At 47.9% G+C, this 19,503-nt stretch overlaps 1 protein-coding gene across 5 annotated transcripts in view; it reads right to left on the reverse strand.

The window, feature by feature from the left end:
• The window catches only part of LOC147108420 (tropomyosin alpha-1 chain), a 177,105-nt gene that overhangs the window by 72,525 nt on the left and 85,077 nt on the right, over nucleotides 1-19,503 (reverse strand). The window contains exon 1 of one of the 5 annotated variants that reach the window (XM_086005042.1): nucleotides 1,461-1,723. The exons of 3 other annotated variants lie outside the window; for them this stretch is intronic. In XM_086005042.1, the coding sequence (XP_085861168.1) occupies nucleotides 1,461-1,592 (132 nt within the window). In that variant the 5' untranslated portion in view covers nucleotides 1,593-1,723. Of the gene's footprint in view, nucleotides 1-1,460; nucleotides 1,729-19,503 lie in introns of those variants that run through there. One more of the 5 variants, XM_086005043.1, reaches the window with a different exon arrangement.

A 19,503-nucleotide genomic window follows, 5' to 3' on the forward strand; every position in this document is an offset into this window, starting at 1 on the left:
TCCATTTATGTAAATATTAAAGAGTGTCGGTGAGATTGGCGAGCCCTGCGTCACCCCCCGCCCCTGTGGGAAGTATTTTGTTTGTTTGTCTCCAATTTTAACTGCACATTTGTTGTTTGTATACATTGATTTAATTACATCATATGTTTTTCCCCCTACCCCGCTTTCGATAAGTTTCAGGAATAAACCGTCGTGCCAGATGGAGTCGAAAGCCTTCTGGAAATCTATAAAGCATGCGTAGATTTTGCTTTTGTTATGGTGAACGTGTTTGTCAATTAGGGTCTGTAGGGTGAAGATATGATCTGGTGTTCTATAGTTTGGCAGGAATCCAATTTGGCTTTTATTCAAGACATTGTGCTCCTCAAGGAAGTTTATAAGTCTTTTGTTTATGATGCTACAGAATACCTTCCCCAGGTTACTGTTTACACAGATGCCTCGATAGTTATTTGGGTCGACTTTGTCCCCACTTTTGTATATGGGCGTTATGAGTCCTTTGTTCCAGATATCAGGGAAGCCCCCCCCCACCCACAGTCTAAAGTTAGAATCTCTCCCCACCCACAGTCTAAAGTTAGAATCTCTCCCCACCCACAGTCTAAAGTTAGAATCTCTCCCCACCCACAGTCTAAAGTTAGAATCTCTCCCCACCCACAGTCTAAAGTTAGAATCTCTCCCCACCCACAGTCTAAAGTTAGAATCTCTCCCCACCCACAGTCTAAAGTTAGAATCTCTCCCCACCCACAGTCTAAAGTTAGAATCTCTCCCCACCCACAGTCTAAAGTTAGAATCTCTCCCCACCCACAGTCTAAAGTTAGAATCTCTCCCCACCCACAGTCTAAAGTTAGAATCTCTCCCCACCCACAGTCTAAAGTTAGAATCTCTCCCCACCCACAGTCTAAAGTTAGAATCTCTCCCCACCCACAGTCTAAAGTTAGAATCTCTCCCCACCCACAGTCTAAAGTTAGAATCTCTCCCCACCCACAGTCTAAAGTTAGAATCTCTCCCCACCCACAGTCTAAAGTTAGAATCTCTCCCCACCCACAGTCTAAAGTTAGAATCTCTCCCCACCCACAGTCTAAAGTTAGAATCTCTCCCCCCACAATCTAGTTAGAATCTCCCCCCCCCCACAATCTAAAGTTAGAATCTCTCCCCCCCCCCCCAAATGTAAAGTTAGAATCTCTCCCCCCACAATCTAGTTAGAATCTCCCCCCCCCACAATCTAAAGTTAGAATCTCTCCCCCCCCACAATGTAAAGTTAGCTTCCCGCCCACCACCCAGTTAAATTGTCTCACACGGTTCCGCTGGAAGTTGTGGCACTGCCTCTGGGGCACTAGGACCCGGGGCGAACCCCTGGAGGCTGGGTGACCACCGCCCCGCTTTGTGAGCGCAGCGCGGGACCTGGGCTCTTGGGCCGCTCCCTCCCCGGGTCCCCCTGCCCGCCTCGCCAAAGCCCGCTCACTGACTTTCTCCCGGAGTTGGCGCTCGGTGTCCAGCTCCCGCTGCAGCCCCTCAGCTCGCCCTTCCGCCTCGTCCGCCTGCTGCTGCAGGCTTTGGATCTTCCGTCGCACTGACTCCAGCGAAGTGGCTCCGGCCATGGTGCGAGGTCTGGGTCTACTCGGCTCAAGCTCCTCACTCCAGTGCCCGCTGCGCTGCTTCAGGAAAAGGGAGAGTCCGCAGCAATTTGCCAACCCAAAGAGCCCGGGATTCACTGGGACACTCGCACCAATGGGAGGGAGCAGCCCCCGGACACGTCAGAGGGAGGGGGTCCCAGCGTAAAATATGGAACTTTTGTCCTTATTTGGGAATGAGTGGGGGGGGGGGCGGAAAGGGGGGAAAGTGTCAGAGAAACTTAAAGAGCCCAGCCCAGCCGAAAGTTTCACCTCTCTCCATTAAATAAAGTTACATTCAATGTCCTCATTCTACTTTACTCAGCATTTTCCTGAAAATATAGGTTAAATCTTTCTGGTTAAAGATGCTTAAAGATCTTTTAATTCAGTTTTTCTGACCAATGAAAAAAATAAGAGGGTTATTTTGAGCGAAAAAAAACATTATTTCTCGCTTGTTCCTACAGTTTTCACTGTTCCAAATATATAAAAATGTAATTTCCCTGGATTTAGCTAGTTTTTATTCAGAGGATCTAACTTTACCCCAGTAAAAAAAGAACTTGGAGGAAAAATTCGGTTGATTTGCGCCTTCTGTTAGCATCCTAGAGGGCCCTAACGGGGCACAAAGCAACCAGCGCCGCCAACGCCTTCTGTGAAATTCAGCGGGAGGTTAGCGGCGGTGGTAACCGTTAGCGCCCCGTGGTGCTGCGCCGCTGGCGATGACATCATAGTCATGCGCAGCACCCCGGCTGCGATCTTTGGTAGTGTCCCCTGATTTACCGCCGGACGCTATGTCCGACGGGGTCAGGGGGGCCTACCTGCGGCTGGGGCGGCGCAAGTTAAAGGGAAGATGCCGGGTGGCCATTTTTGTTGCTGGCCGCCTGCCAGCACCTGCCTGCTTTGTCGTCCCCGGCCTCCTGTGAAGCTCCCCGCCCCCCCGCGGAGTGCCGGCTACACTCCGTGAGCCCAGCACTTCTGTTGAGTGCCAGGCTCTTTTGCCGCCCTCTGATCCCTGGTGGCCCAGCTGGGCCCCAGGTCGTGCTGCGCAAGGCCCCTCCCCCTTTAATAAGGGGAGGAAGGCCTGCAGTACCGTGGCGCTGCTGCACGTAGCGCCACAATATTCACTCCAGTAGCGCCCCACCTTCCCTCTTGGGGCGCTACTGGTGTGAACTTCGGGCGCGGAGGCGCTAATTTTTTGGGGGCGCTAAAAGTAGCGCCCCAAAGGACCCGATTTTCCCCCCCTTGTATTTCTATAGCGCCTTTCATGACCTCAGGACGTCACGAAAATTAATTACTTTTGAAGTGCAGTCAAACGCGACAGACAATTGCACACAGCAAGGTCTCAGAAACAGCATTTTTTACACAAACAGCTAATGTTTATGGCACTGGACTAATTCCACCATAAGATCATAAGATTCGGAGCAGGAGTAGGCCATAGATTTCTGACTAGTAAGGGCATCAAGGGATATGGCGATAGGGCCGGTGAATGGAGTTGATTTCGAAGATCAGCCACGATCTCAGTGAATGGCAGAGCAGGCTCGAAGGGCCGAATGCCCTATTCCTGCTCCTATTTTTTATGTTCTTATACAGCCTTTCGAGCCTGCTCCGGCATTCAATAAGATCATGGCTGATCTTCGACCTCAACTTCACTTTCCCGCCCGATCTCCACATTTCTTGATTCCCCATGAGCCCAAAAATCTGTCAATCTCAGCCTTGAATATAAGAACATAACATAAGAACATAAGAAATAGGAGCAGGAGTAGGCCAATCGGCCCCTCGAGCCTGCTCCGCCATTCAATAAGATCATGGCTGATCTGATCCTAACTGCCAATCCACTATCACAGAACCATCTCCTGCATCTAACAGAATTAGACACACGAAATAGGAGCAGGATCAGGCTACACGGCCCCTGGGCCCGCTCCGCTAACCACAGGGCCATGACCGATCCGAACCTAGACTCATGTCCAAATTCCTGCCCGCTCCCCATAACCCTTTATTCCCTTTACTTCTAGGAAACTGTCCATTTCTGTTTTAAATTTATGTAATGATGTAGCTTCTACAGCTTCTTGGGGCAGCATATTCCATGGACCTACCACCCTCTGAGTGAAATATACTCAACGACTCAGCATCCACAGCCCTCTGGGGTAGAGAATTCCAAAGATTCACAACCCTCTGAGTGAAGAAATTTCTCCTCATCTCACTCTTAAATGTTCAACCCCTTATCCTGAGATTATGTCCCGTAGTCCTAGACTCTCCAGCCAGGGAAACAACCTCTCAGCATCTCATGGTCTAAGATGGGTTTACAGTGTATGTATGTGAACACACGAAGCGTAGTAAACAAGATAAGTGAGCTGCAGGCACAAATAGCCACATGGGAATATGATGTTGTGGCAATAACTGAGACCTGGCTCAAAAAAAGGCAGGATTGGGTATTAAATATTCCTGGTTATAAGGTGTTCAGGAAAGATAGGGAAGGAAAGATAGGAGGTGGTGTGGCAGTATTGGTTAAGGAGAATGTTACAGTGCTGGAGAGGGAGGATGTCCTGGAGGGGTCAAGGACAGAATCTATATGGCTCGAGTTAAGAAACAAGAGAGGTGCCATTATATTACTAGATGTATTCTATAGACCACCAAATAGTGGGAAAGATATGGAGGAGCAAATTTGCAGAGAAATTACAGAGGTGCAAGAACTATAGAGTAGTAATAATGGGGGACTTCAACTATCCTAATATAGACTGGGATCGTAATAGTGTAAAGGGCAGAGAGGGGGAAGAACTTATGAAGTGTGTTCAGGAGAACTTTCTTGATCAGTGTGTTTCAGCCCGACGAGGAAGGAGGCATTGCTGCATCTGGTTCTGGGGAATGAGGTAGGTCAAGTGGAGCAAGTGTCAGTAGGTGAACATTTAGGGAACAGTGATCATAATATCATAAGGTTTAGATTAGCTATGGAAAAGGACAGGGAGCAATCTAGAGTAAAAATGTTTAACAGGGGAAGGCCAATTTCAGTGAGAACAAATCTGGCCCAGGTAAACTGGAATCAAAGATTGGCAGGCAAGACTGTAGTGGAACAATGGGCTGCCTTTAAAGAGGAAATAGTTCGGGTACAGTCGAGGTACATTCCCACGAGGGAGAAAGGTAGGGCAACTAAAATCAGAGCTCCCTGGATGACGAAACAGGTAGAGAATATGATGAAGCAGAAAAAATGCGTGTATGACAGATGTCAGGTTGCAAATACATCTGAGAATCAGGCTATATATAGAAAGGTCAGCGGAGAAGTGAAAAAGAAAATAAGAGGGGCAAAGAGAGGGTATGAGAATAGAATGGCAGCCAACATAAAAGGTAATCCAGAAAATGGTTGTGGTGATTGAAGGTCAATCATCACAGCCCCAGGACATCGCTGCAGGAGTTCCTCAGGGCAGTGTCCTAGGCCCAACCATCTTCAGCTGCTTCATCGATGACCATTCCTCTAACATAAGGTCAGAAATGGGGATGTTCGCTGATGACTGCACATTGTTCAGCGCCATTCACAACTCCTCAGATAATGAAGCAGTCCATGCTCGCATGCAAGAAGACCTGGATGACGTTCAGGCTTGGGCTGATAAGTGGCGGGTAACGTTCGTGCCACAGAAGTGCCAAGCAATGACTATCTCCAACAAGCAAGAGTCTAACCACCTCCCCATGACATTCAACGGCATTACCATCGCCGAATCCCCCACCATCTACATCCTGGGGGTTACCAAAGACCAGAAACTTAACTGGACCAGCCACATAAATACTGTGGCAACAAGAGCAGGTCAGAGGCTAGGTATTCTGCAGCGAGTGTCTTACCTCCTGACTCCGCAAAGCCTTTCTACCATCTACAAGGCACAAGTCAGGAGTGTGGTGGAATACTCTCCACTTGCCTGAATGAGTGCAGCTCCAACAACACTCAAGAAGCTCGACACCATCCAGGACAAAGCAGCCCGTTTGATTGGCACCCCATCCACCACCTTAACATAGAAACATAGAAGATAGGAGCAGGAGTAGGCCATTCGGCCCTTCGAGCCTGCTCCGCCATTCAATGAAATCATGGCTGACCATCCAAATTCAGTACACTGTCCCTGCCTTCTCCCCATATCCCTTGATCCCTTTAGCCTTAAGAAATATATCCAACTCTTTCTTGAATATATTTAATGAATTGGCTTCCACCGCCCTCTGTGGCAGAGAATTGCACAGGTTCACCACTCTCTGGGTGAAGAAATTCCTCCTCATTTCTGTCCTAAATGGCTTACCACTTATCCTTAAACTATGACCCCTGGTTCTGGACTCCCCGGCCATCAGAAACATCCTTCCTGCATCTAGTCTGTCCAGGCCTGACAGAATTTTATAGGTTTCGATGAGATCCCCTCTCAATCTTCTAAACTCCAGTGAGTATAAGCCCAATCGACACAATCTCTCCTCATACGTCATTCCTGCCATCCCAGGTATCAGCCTGGTGAATCTTCGCTGCACTCCTTCCATGGCAAGAACGTCCTTCCTCAGGTAAGGCGACCAAAACTGCACACAATACTCAAGGTGCGGTCTCACCAAGGCCCTGTACAACTGTAGCAAGACATCCTTGTTCCTGTACTCAAACCCTCTTGGTACGAAGGCCAACATACCATTTGCCTTCTTAACCGCCTGCTGCACCTGCATGCTTACCTTCAGCAACTGGTGCACAAGAACACCCAGGTCTCGTTGCACTTCCCCTTCTCCCAATCTATTGCCATTCAAATAATAACCTGCCTTCCTGTTTTTGCCACCAAAGTGGATAACCTCACATTTATCCACATTATAATGCATTTGCCATGTTTCTGCCCAATCACCCAACCTGTCCAAATCGTACTGGAGTTTCACGACATCCTCCTCACAGCACACCCTCCCACCCAGCTTTGTGTCATCTGCAAATTTGGAGATATTACATCCAATTCCCTCGTCCAGATCATTAATATATATTGTGAACAGTTGGGGTCCTAGGACCGATCCTTGCGGTACCCCACTAGTCACTGCCTGCCACTCGGAAAATGACCCGTTTATTCCAACTCTTTGCTTTCTGTCCACCAACCAGTTCTCTATCCAAGTCAATACCTTGCCCCCAATCCCATGTGCCTTAATGTTGCACGCTAATCTCTTATGTGGGACCTAATCGAAAGCCTTCTGAAAGTCCAAATATACCACATCCACTGGTTCTCCCTTATCTATTTTACCAGTTACATCCTCAAAAACTTCCAGTAGATTAGTCAAGCATGATTTACCTTTTGTAAATCCATGTTGACTTTGTCCGATCCTGTCACTGCTTTCCAAGTGCTCTGCTATTACATCTTTTATAATGGACTCTAGCATTTTCCCCACTACCGATGTCAGGCTTACCGGTCTATAATTCCCCGCTTTTTCTCTACCACCTTTTTTGAATAGTGGGGTAACATTAGCTACCCTCCAATCCATGGGTACTGTTCCAGAGTCTATCGAGTTCTGGAAGATGACCAGCAATGCATCTACTATTTCTAGGGCCACTTCCTTAAGTACCCTGGGATGTAGATTATCAGGCCCTGGGGATTTATCGGCCTTCAGTCCCACCAATTTTCCTAACACCATTTCCCTACAAATACTGATTTCTTTCAGTTCCACCCTTTCATGTCCTCCTTTGTGAAGACAGAACAAAAATATGTATTTAGTTGGTCTGCCATTTCTTTGTTCCCCATTATAAATTCCCCTGATTCTGACTGCAAAGGACCTACGCTTGAATTCACCAATCTTTTTCTCTTCACATATCTATAAAAGCTTTTACAGTCAGTTTTTATGTTCCCTGCAAGCTTACTCTCATATTCTATTTTCCCTTTCTTAATTAATCCCTTTGTCCTCCTTTGTTGAATCCTAAACTGCTCCCAATCCTCAGGATTATTGCTTTTTCTGGCCAATTTATATGTCCTCTCCTTAATTTCCCTTGTTAGCCATGGTTGAGTCACCTTTTTTGTTTTATTTTTATGCCAAACTGGGATGAACAAATTCTGTAGCTCATCCATTCGGTCTTTGAATGTTTGCCATTGCCTATCCACCGTCAACCCTTTGAGTGCCATTCCCCAATCAATCCTACCCAACTCGCTTCTCAGACCATCGTAGTTTCCTTTATTTAAATTGAGGACCCTAGTCTCTGAGTCAACTACTTCATTCTCCATCTTAATGAAGAATTCGATCATATTATGATCGCTCCGACCCAAGGGGCCTCGTACAACAAGATTGCTAATTAATCCTTTCTCATTACATAACATTCACTCCCTCCACCACCGGCGTACTGTGGCTGCAGTGTGTACCATCTACAAGATGCACTGCAGCAACTCACCAAGGCTTCTTCGGCTGCACCTCCCAAACCCGTGACCTATTCCACCTAGAAGGAGAAGGGCAGCAGATGCATGGGAACACCACCATCTCCAAATTCCCCTCCAAGTCACACACCATCCTGACTTAGAAGTACATCATAGCTGGGTCAAAATCCTGGAACTCCCTCCCTAACAGCACTGTGGGAGTACCTTCACCACACGGACTGCAGCGGTTCAAGAAGGCGGCTCACTACCACTTTCTCAAGGGTAACTAGAAATGGGCAATCAATGCCGGCCTTGCCAGCGACGCCCAGATCCCATAAGCGAATAAAAAAAAAGTCTTCTATAGGCATATAAATAGTAAAAGGGTAGTAAAATGAGGGGTGTGGCCAAATAGGGAGCAAAAAGGAGACCTATGCATGGAGGCAGAGGGTATGGCTGAGGTACTAAACGAGTACTTTACATCTGTCTTCACCAAGGGAGAGGATCCTGCCATAGACATAGTGGAGACACTTGATAGGATAAAAATTGATAACGAAGAGTTATTAGAAAGGCTGGCTGTACTTAAAGTAGATAAATCACCAAGAACGGATGGGATGCATCCTAGGATGCTGAGGGAATTGAGGGAGGAAATTGCGGAGGTATTGGCCATAATATTCCCATCCTCCTTAGAAACAGGGGTGGTGCCAGAGGACTGGAGAATTGCAAATGTTACACCCTTGTTCAAAAAGGGTGTAAAGATAAACCCAGCAACTGCAGGCCAGTCAGTTTAACCTCGGTAGTGGGGAAGCTTTTAGAAACAATAATCAGGGACAAAATTAACCGTCACTTGGATAGGTGTGGATTAATTAAGGAAAGCCAGCATGGATTTGTTAAAGGCAAATCGTGTTTAACCAATTTGATCGAGTTTTTTGATGAGGTAACAGAGAGGGTTGATGAGGGTAATGCAGTTGACGTAGTGTACATGGATTTCCAAAAGGCGTTTGATAAAGTGCCACATAATAGGCTTGCCAGCAAAGTTGAAGCCCATGGAATAAAAGGCACAGTGGCAGCATGGTTACGGAATTGGCTAAGTGACAGGAAACATAGGGTAGTGGTGAACTGTTGTTTTTTGGACTGGAGGATGGTACACAGTGGTGTTCCCCAGGGGTCGGTTCTAGGACCATTGCTTTTCTTGATATATATTAATGACTTGGACGTGGGTGTACAGGGCACAATTTCAAAATGTGCAGATGACACAAAACTTGCAAGTATAGTGAAAGTGAGGAGGAGAGTGATAGACGTCAGGAAGTCATAGACAGGCTGGTGAAATGGGTGGACATGTGGCAGATTAAATTTAACGCAGAAAAGTGTGAAGTGGGACTAGCTGAGAGTCGGCACAGGCTCGACGGGCCGAATGGCCTTCTTCCGTGCTGTAACCATTCTATGATTCTATTCTATCTTCCCTGTCAAGCCCTCTCAGAATCTTAAATGTTTCAATGAGATCACCTCTCATTCTTCTAAACTCCAGAGAGTATAGGCCCAATCTACTCAACCTCTCCTCATAGGACAACCCTCTCATCCCAGGATTTAATTCAATAAACCCAGTAATTTGAAGACTGGCATCAGTAAGTCTAGTCCTCACAAGAGTGGTTGAATGTTAATGCCATCTGACGTGGCCTAGGATGAGTGAGTCAATCAGAGAATGTGGGCAGAAGATTTGAGTATAAGGAGCACTTGAGCTGAACCCAGTTCTGTCCTTGTGCATTTTAGAAACACAGGAACAGGAGGAGGCCATTCAGCCCCTCGAGCCTGTTCCACCATTCAATGTGATCATGGCTGATCTGCAACCAAACGCCATATACCCGCCTGTGGCCCATATCCCTTAATACCTTTGGTTAACAAAAATCTATCAATCTCCAATTTAAAATTAACAATTGATCTAGCATCAATTGGCATTTGCGGAAGAGAGTTCCAAACTTCTACCACCCTTTGTGTGTAAAAGTGTTTCCTAATTTTACTCCTGAAAGGTCTGGCTCTAATATTTAGACTCTGCCCCCTAGTCCTAGAATCCCTGACCAGCAGAAATTGTTTCTCTCTATCTACCCTATCAGTTCCCCTTAATATCTTGAAAACTTCAATCAGATCACCCCTTAACCTTCTAAATTCTAGGAATACAAGCCTAATTTGTGTAATCTTTTCTCGTAATTTAACCCTTGATGTCCGGGTATCATTCTGGTAAACCTACGCTGCCCTCCCTCCAAGGCCAATATATCCTTCCTAAGGTGTGGTGCCCAGAACTGCTCACAGTGCTCCAGGTCTAGCAAAGAGCGGGGACCTGGTTGATTATTTTCCCTCTCCCCAACCAAGGGTCACTGAAGTCAATTATCGTGCCCCCACTATCATCCTGCCTGTGTTCAATTGTAGTGCACGCAATTCTTTTACCCCTCCCAGTTGCCTCCTTTTGGATTACGCAATCCGTGCCTGGAATCTGCAGATGTACAGTGTAGTGACACTGATATAATTCTGAAATGGAGTCTGAATTCTTCCCTTGTGATCTCATTCCCAACTGTACCTAGAGCTTGAGCAAGGGTTGCCTTGAACTCTCCCAGTTACACACTTCTGTCTGCTCATCCCTACAACCCTTCGAGAACTCTGTGTTCCTCCTACTCTGGTCTTGTTAAAGCCCCACTCCCTTCGCCCCCCCACTGGCGGTTGTGCCTTCAGCTGGTTAGGCATTAAGCTCTGGAATTCCCTCTCTAAACCTCTTCGCCTCTCCACCTTTCTCTCCTTCTGTAAGACCCTCCTTAAAGCCTACCTCTTTCACCAAGCTTTTAGTCACCCTTCTCATTATCTCCTTCTTTGGCTCGGTGCCAATTGTTGTCTGATTATGCTCCTGTGAAGCGCCTTGGGACGTTTTCCGACATTAAAGGCAAGTTGTGTTGTTGTTAACCCATTCTTGTGCATCTTTATGTTTGACAAGAGTAATTTTTTGCTGAAAAGTTCTCGTAATTCTCTTTCTTGGGTTTCCCGGTGCTAATCACTGTAACTGGCCAAGAGGGCAGGTGGGTAGCTTGCGTGCAAGCCCCTGCCAATGTCACTCTGAAGCCAGCTGTTGGGAGAAGTGTGCAATGGCACCTGGAACATCTCTCACACAGATTAGCATTTGAGAATCTCAGTATGAGTGGGATAGAGGGTGTGTGCTCAGTTCCTAACTCTTTGGTACCCTATGTTGGTCTCATTCAGGTTTCCAACCCTGCTACAACACTGAAAAAGCACTAACCAAAGTCACAAATGACATCCTATGCAGTGTTTGACACGGTCAATCACACCATCCTTCTCAACACCTTTCTCTGTTGTCCAGCTGAGTAGGAGATACCTCACTTGATTCCACTCTTACCCATCCAATCAGTTTATCTAGCAATGGCTTCTCTTTCCGTCCCTGCAGATTTATCCCTCAAGGATCTGTCCTTGATCGCCTCCTCTTCTTCATCTACATGCTGCTCCTTGGCAACATCATTCATAAACATGGGGTCAGCGTCCACATGTACACTGACAACACTGAGCTCCATGCCTCCACTACCTCTCTCGACTTGTCCACTGACACTGTGCTGTCAGACTCCTTGTCTGACATCCAGCCATTGATGGGACACAATTTCCTGCAGTTAAATATTGGTAAGACCAAAGCCATCATCTTCAGTCCCTGTCACAAACCCCGTACCCTTGTTACCAATTCCATCCCTCTCCCCAGCCATTATCTCAAGCTGAACCAGACTTTATAAAATTTTGGGCCGTGAAATTCGGTATGTTAGTGCCTCTTGTTAGCGCCTGGCAGGGGCACTAAGGGGTTAGCGCTCGGGCGCGGCGATTGCAGCGACGCCCGCGAACTTTAATGCTTAGTGCCTGGGCCTCTAGCGCCTCACGGATCATAACATCCTAACGTGCGCAGCACCCCGTTATCGCCCTGGATGGAAAATTGACCCTCACCCCCTGCTTTATCACCATGCGCCGATAACACCAGCAAGAGGAGGCATTGTGACCTCGGCTGGCTGCTTCAGGAGCGGTAATTAAAGGGAATGCTTTTCAGCGAGCGCAATTTTTATTATTTACAGTCTGGCGCCTGTGCAAATGTTTTAACGTTTCATTGGTACAAGATGCCCAAGCCCTCCACTTTGTTTGGGGCTGTAATGGCAGTTGCACAGGTCGCCTTGCAAAACATAATTGACAACAACTAGCTGGTGCAGCATCATTGGCCCTTCCCTTTAAGCGAGGGAAGCAGCTTCTGTGATGAAAGAGTGCCGTTTACAATGCACTCGAAATTGTTCAGCACTCTGCCGCTACCGAAGATCGCAGCCGGGGCACAAACGGAGAGCTGCGCGTGGCAATGACATCATCGCCGGCGACGCAGCGCCACGGGGTGCTAACAATTGCCGCTGCTAACCTCCCGCTGAATTTCGTGGGAGGCATTGGTGGTGCCATGCCCGGGCGCTAGTTGCTCCCGCCCCGCTCTCAGACTTTAGCACCCTAAGAGAAGTGGTTAGTGCTTGATTTAGCGCTCCACTTCCCTCTTGGAACGCTAAAACTGAATTTTGCGGGAGGGCGCTAACGGGGCGCAAAGCAACTAGCGCCCGGGCACGGCGCCACCAATACCTCCCACGAAATTCAGCGGGAGGTTAGCGGTGGTAATTGTTAGCACCCCGTGGCGCTGTGTCAATGGCGATGACATCATTGCCACGCGCAGCTCTCCGCTCGCGCCCCGGCTGCGATCTTCGGTAGAGCCCCCTGGCTTACCGCCGGAAGCTATGTCTGATGAGGTCAGGGGAGCCTTCCTGTGGCCGGGGTGGTGCTAATTAAAGGGCAGGTGCTGGGTGACCATTTTTGTTGCTGGCCACCAGCCAACACATCCCCCCTCTGCTGTCCCCGGCCTCCTCTGAAGCCCCCCCGCGGGGTGCTGCTGTGTTCCATGCGCCCGGCACTTCTCTCGAGTGCAGGGCTCTTTTGCCAGCACTCCGATTTCTGGTGGCCCAGCTGGGCCCCGGGTCGTGCTGCGCAAGGCCCCCCCCCCCTTTAAGAAGGGGAGGAAGGCCTGCAGTACTGCAGCACGATGTGCCGTAGCGCGTGGCACTGTGGCATGTAGCACCGCGATATTCACTCGCAGCGCCCCAAGAGGGAGGCGGGGTGCTTCCAGTAGCACCCCGCTTCCCGCTTGTGGCGCTACCAATAAATTACGGCCATGGGGGAGCTAATTTTTTCGGGGTGCTAGTTAGCACCCCAAAGGGGGCACGACTCAATTTTTCCCCCTTAAAGTTTTAGCACCCCAAACGGGGCTGTACCAAATTTTCCTCTTTGGTGTCCTATTTGAGGCCAAATTGAGATTCCAATCCTGTTACGTCCGTGAATAATTGAGACACGGACAGCAGGAGTGAACAAAATAAGTCTTTACTGGTGGAAGTCAATAGTGAAACTAAAACACAGAGGCTCACTAGCGCCTTTTATACAGGGGTGGTCACTGCCGGTACTGCATTCTGAGACCAGTTATTCTCTTAAAGGTACATACACAACAATTCCTCCCCTTTTAGATAAACAGTACATAACATTCATTTAACAACTAAATGATAACTAATTACAATCACAATTACTGTTGCTAGATACATTGGTTAAGTTTAAGCAATGATAAGTTCAGTCTTTGAGGAGGCTTCCTGATTCTGTCTGGATAACGCCTCTTTGGGGTATCAGGTTCTTCTGGCAATGTTGAGTCGGGATCAATGTCGTTGTTTGGTTCATCTGCTTCCAATATTACCGGTTCTGCGGTAGCTGCAATTGGAACGTCAATTTCATTACCAGGTGTATCAGATCGTGGTGTGGAGTTGACGTTTTCCAGTGACTCTAGAATCTGGTCAGCATGGCGTCTTACAATGCTCTCCCCACGTCCATGGTATACATGAGAGGTCCTTGTCGTGTACAAATCGTTCCTGGCTGCCATTTCTCAGTGCGGTAGTCCCGGGCCAAAACTGGTTGACCTATCTTAAAACTCCTGGTCGGCCTTTCATTCATATTCTGAAACTGCCTGTTCTCCACATCTCTTCGGACGTTTGGCTTAACCAAATCCAAGCGGCATCGTAGTCTTCGATTGAAGAACATCATGGCTGGAGTTTGGTTGGTAACCGCATGTGTCGCATTCCGGTAGGCAAACAAGAAGTTGTCCACCTTGTGTTGTAGGGGTATATCTTCATTACACATTGCCTTGATAGCCTTCTTGAAAGTTTGGACAAACCTCTCGGCCAATCCATTAGTGGCTGGATGATATGGGGCAGATGTGTAATGCTTAACGCAATTGTTCTTTAAGAACCTCCGGAACTCTTCAGACACAAACTGTGGTCCATTGTCAGAGCAAATCTGTTCAGGCAGCCCATTCCTGGCGAATATGGTTCGTAAAACTGTGATAGTTTTTTCCGTGGTGGTTGAGGACATTTTTATTACCTCTGGCCACTTTGAATGTGCATCCACCGCAATTAAAAACATCGAGTCCATGAAGGGACCAGCAAAATCAATGTGCACCCTTTGCCATGGAGATGAGGGCCACTCCCATGGATGCAGAGGAGCTTGTGGTGGGGCGTTTTGGACCTTCTGGCATCCTGCACAGCTCTTGGTCATCTCTTCGATTTCTCTATCGATTCCCGGCCACCACACAAACGCTCTGGCTAAGTTCTTCATTTGTACCCCACCCAGATGACCCTCATGAAGCTCATTGAGCACTCTATCCGTCAACTTAGGTGGAATTACTACTCTGGATCCACACATCAAGGTTCCTCTGCACACTGACAGCTGTTCTCTTCTCGGCGAGAATGCTGGCAGCAGTGGTTCGCCATGTGCTGGCCATCCCTTCACCGTTAAATCATAGACCTGTGATAGTGTCAGGTCATTCCGTGTTTCCTTTTCTATGTTTGCATTCGTCACAGGGAGACATTCGACTATGGTCGAGTGGAATAACTCCATTGGATCCACTGCAAGGTCTTCTTCTTCCACCGTCGGCAACGGTAGACGTGACAATCCATCAGCATTTCCATGCTGTTTAGTTCCTTTGTACTCAATGTCATATTGGTGTGCCCCTAGGAAAAGGGACCATCTCTGCAGCCGTTGTGCTGTCATTATCGGTACGCCCTTCTGAGGGTTGAAAATGGAGACAAGAGGTTGATGATCGGTTAGTAGAGTAAATTTTTGACCGTGCAGGTAGTGATTGAACTTCTTCACCCCCCACACTAGGCTGAGGGCCTCTCTGTCAATCTGGGCGTAGTTACGCTCGGCAGAAGTTAACGAGCGTGACGCAAAAGCTATCGGCCTCTCTAAACCATCAAGGAATTTATGTGACAGTACCGCCCCAATGCCGTAAGGAGACGCATCACACGCCAGCCTGATTGGCAGTGCTGGGTTGTAGTGAGCCAAAACTTCCCTTGAAGTGATTAAGTCCTTACTCTTCTGAAAAGCACGCTTACAATCATCGCTCCATTTCCATGCTACCCCCGTTCGTAGCAGGGCGTTCAGTGGGTGCAGAATTGTCGACAAATTCGGCAAAAACTTATGATAGTAATTCACCAATCCGAGGAATGACTGCAGTTGCGACACATTTTCAGGCGCTGGGGCCTTAACAACCGCTTCAATTTTGTCAGGGGACTTATGTAACCCCTCTTCATCAATCACGTGGCCACAATACGATATCTGTTTCTTAAAAAATTCGCACTTGGGGCGGTTGGCTCGCAGCCCATGTTCCCGTAGTCTAGTGAGCACCTGTTCTAGGTTGTTAAGGTGTTCACTGTCATCTTCACCTGTTACAAGGATGTCGTCCAAGTAACACTGAGTCCCCGGAATCCCTTGCAGGACTTGTTCCATCGCTCTTTGCCATATCGCCGGAGCCGATGCTACTCCGAATACCAATCGATGATACTGGTAAAGACCTTTGTGAGTGTTTATCGTGAGATACTTCCTGGAGGACTCTTCAACCTCCATCTCCAAATATGCTTGTGCTAGGTCAATTTTTGTAAAACGCTTCCCTCCAGACAGTGAGGCGAAGATGTCTTCTATCCTTGGAAGAGGATATTGTACTGTGTGAAGGACTGGGTTCACCGTCACCTTGAAATCCCCACAGATGCGAATCTTCCTTGGCTCTCCGGACTTATTGCTTAACGTTTTCTTCATGACAGGAACGATGGGTGTCACCCACTCGCTCCAGTCGACCTTAGACAACACGCCCGCCTTCTCCAGATTCTCCAGCTCTGCCTCGACGGCTGGGCGAATTGCATATGCTTTGAAAAACTTGGGAACTGCATTCTCTTCTATTTTTATCGAGGCGGTTACACCTTTAAGCGTGCCCAGTTCTTGTTGAAATACCTCTTTGCCGTTAGCTAAGATTGTTGACAATCGTCCAGGAGTGACGTCTTCATCTTTTTTACCGTCCACCGTCATTGCATGAATGGAATGCCAATCTAAGTTTATCTTCCTGATCCATTCCCATCCCAATAACGGTGGTCCACCATTTGGCAGTATGTAGAGATACAATTTCCGTATTTTCTTGCTGTTGTATTCGACAGGCACCCTTATTTTTCCTCTGGGGTATACTTTTTGCCCCGTATACGTTGTCAAGACGATGGATGTCTCTCTCAAGGGTATGTGTGAAAATAGCCGCTCGTAGTCTCGTCGATTCATGACGGTTAGCGCTGATCCTGTATCCAATTCCATTTTAACTTGGGACCCTGCTATCGTGAGGGTGACCCAAATGGTTCGGTGATCCTCTTTTGCGATTACATTGTGAAGTTTGAGACAACTTAGTCTCCTGTTCCCGGATTCACTATCGCTCATCTGGTCTTCGGAACTACTGCCCGTCATCTTTTGTACTTTCTTGTACGGTTCCTTAGTAGCCTTTTTGTTGTCGCTGGTCTTCTTCCCAGACCTGCAAACTCGTGCAATGTGTACCATCTTCCCGCATGGCCTGCATATTTTGTCTTTGGACCAGCAGTCCTTCTGGTCATGGTTAGTTCTGCCGCAGCGATAACATTTTGCAAATCCCCGTGTCATTTCGTGGGTGCCGTATTCCTGTGGTTTTTGTTGAATTTCTGCAGCTCCCCTGGCTGCTGCTTCATACGATACTGCCACGCTGAAAGCCTTATCTAGCATCAGCTCTTTCTCTGAGAGTAACTTCTTCTGTGTTCCTTCACTCAGGAGTCCACAGACAAATTTGTCCTGTAGGGTATCTGCCAGTCCTGCTCCGAACTGGCAGTGCTTTGATAGCTTGCGTAGTTCCGTAAGATACTCAGCATTGCTCTCGTCTTTGTGCTGAGTTCTCCTGTGGAATTTAAATCTTTCTGCTATCAACAGCGGTGCAGGGTTTAAGTGTTCCTGTAGGACAGCAACAATTTCGTTAAAACTCTTCGCCTTCGGTTTGGCTGGAGTAATCAGGTCCCGCAATAGGCCGTACGTTCTAGCACCCATTAAGTTTAGCAATATCGATGCCTTTTTCCCCTCCGCTATTTCGTTTGCCTCGAAATATACCTCGACTCTTTCCACATACGTGGTCCAGTCCTCTATTGTATTATCAAAAGCAGTGATACAGCCAGTCTTCGGCATCTTGCAAATCTAAAATGGCGCCTCCCGCGCTTTGCCTTCTTCCCCGATTTAACAAAATGGCGCCTCCCGCGCTTTGCCTTCTTCCCCGCTGTTGTTAGCGCTGCTTTCCACGGTTTCTTGCGCGTTTAATATTGATTTTTTTTCTTTTATTATTTTCCCGTCGTGGAGCGGACCCTCTGGGACACTTCCCTCCCTCTTCTTTGGTCCGAACGCTGCCCGGCTTCGAAGCACCTGCCACGCCCTGTGTGCTCCACCCTCTCTCTCTCTCTTTGCTTCCCGACTCGCTGCCCGGCCCCGTTGAAAAGCCACCCGATCGAGCTCTAGCCCGTCGCAGCCCAGGAAGGATCAGTGCACTACCTGCCACCAGCCCGATTAGCTGGGAAACCACAGACCGAGGAACCAAGCCTGGCTCTGGACAGTCTCTCCTGCAAGTTTTCAATCCGACGATTTGGAGGGCGGTTGCCCACGGTCGACGCCCGTTTCTCGAGTTTCTTTGGATTTTATTTATTTATTTTTTTTCTTCTGGCTTCGACCTTCAATAACGTCGTCTGAGGTGCTGCCGAGTTGCAGGTAAGTTCGTTTCTTACTCGTCGCCAGTGTTAAGTCCGTGAATAATTGAGACACGGACAGCAGGAGTGAACAAAATAAGTCTTTACTGGTGGAAGTCAATAGTGAAACTAAAACACAGAGGCTCACTAGCGCCTTTTATACAGGGGTGGTCACTGCCGGTACTGCAGTCTGAGACCAGTTATTCTCTTAAAGGTACATACACAACAAATCCCATATCCTCTCCAACACAAAGATCGCCTAGCATTGCCCGCCTCAGTCCATCTGTTGCTGAAACCCTCTTCCATGCCTTTGACATCTCCAGATTCGACTGCTCCAATGCTCTCCTGGCCGAATTTCCATCCCACACCCTCAATAAACTTCAGCTGATCCAAAACTCTGCTGCTCATCTCCTATCCCATACCACGTCTGCTCAGCCATTGCCCCTGTGTTCGCTTTAAACATCTCATCTTCTGTGTTTGAAAATTACTATTGAATCAGCTTCCACCACCCTATCAGATAGTGCATTCCAGATCACAACAACTCGCTGCATAAAAACCTCTGGTCTTTTGCCAATTATCTTAAATTTGTATCCTCTGGTTATCAGTCCTCCTGCCAGTGGCAACATTTCTCCCTATCTACTCCATCAAAACCCCTCATAACACCGCTATTAAATCTCCCTTTAACCTTCTATGCTCCAAGGAGAACAATCCCAGCTTCTCTAATATTGTCACATAACTGAAGTCCCTCATCCTTGATACCATTCTGGTGTGGCGGAGACCACATAGGGACAATAACACAATGTATAGCCAATGCTGTTATATGTACCGAAACACAATTCATTATGTATAGCAATGTTGTGATATGTATGTTCTGGGTTGGGTTATCGGTGCAGGGTCCCTTTAAGAGCGTCGGTAGCATGATGACGTCATGACGTCGGTTGCATGATGACGTCATAGCCCCTGCACGGGCCTGAGCCTTCAGACCTTGTGGAGAGTGATTAAAGTAAGACACGTTTTGCCTTTGCTTAAACAAAAATCTCTGCCTGTTGTTTTCTATCGACCCCAACATTGGTGACCCCGCTGCTCTTTTGGACGATTCCAACGAACTCATCTGAAATGGCGCCGAACGCCGTTTCCATCAAATTACCCGAGTTTTGGGAACAACAGGCTGCCGCTTGGTTCGCCCAGGCCGAGGCTCAATTTGCACTCCGGGACATCACCGCGGATGACACGAGGTACTACTACATCGTCTCTGCTCTCGGCAGCTCCACCGCGGCCAGAGTCATGAACCTGCTCGAAAACCCGCCGGAGCTCAACAAATACAATACGCTGAAAGCGCACCTCTTATAAACTTTCGGACTCACCGAAGCCGAACGCGCACGTCGGCTTCTCTCTCTACCCGGGCTTGGCGACTCCAAGCCC

Source organism: Somniosus microcephalus, chromosome 13 (genome assembly GCF_052327205.1).
Source record: "Somniosus microcephalus isolate GS21.2 chromosome 13, FLI_Smic_1.0, whole genome shotgun sequence".
Classification (NCBI taxonomy): domain Eukaryota; kingdom Metazoa; phylum Chordata; class Chondrichthyes; order Squaliformes; family Somniosidae; genus Somniosus; species Somniosus microcephalus.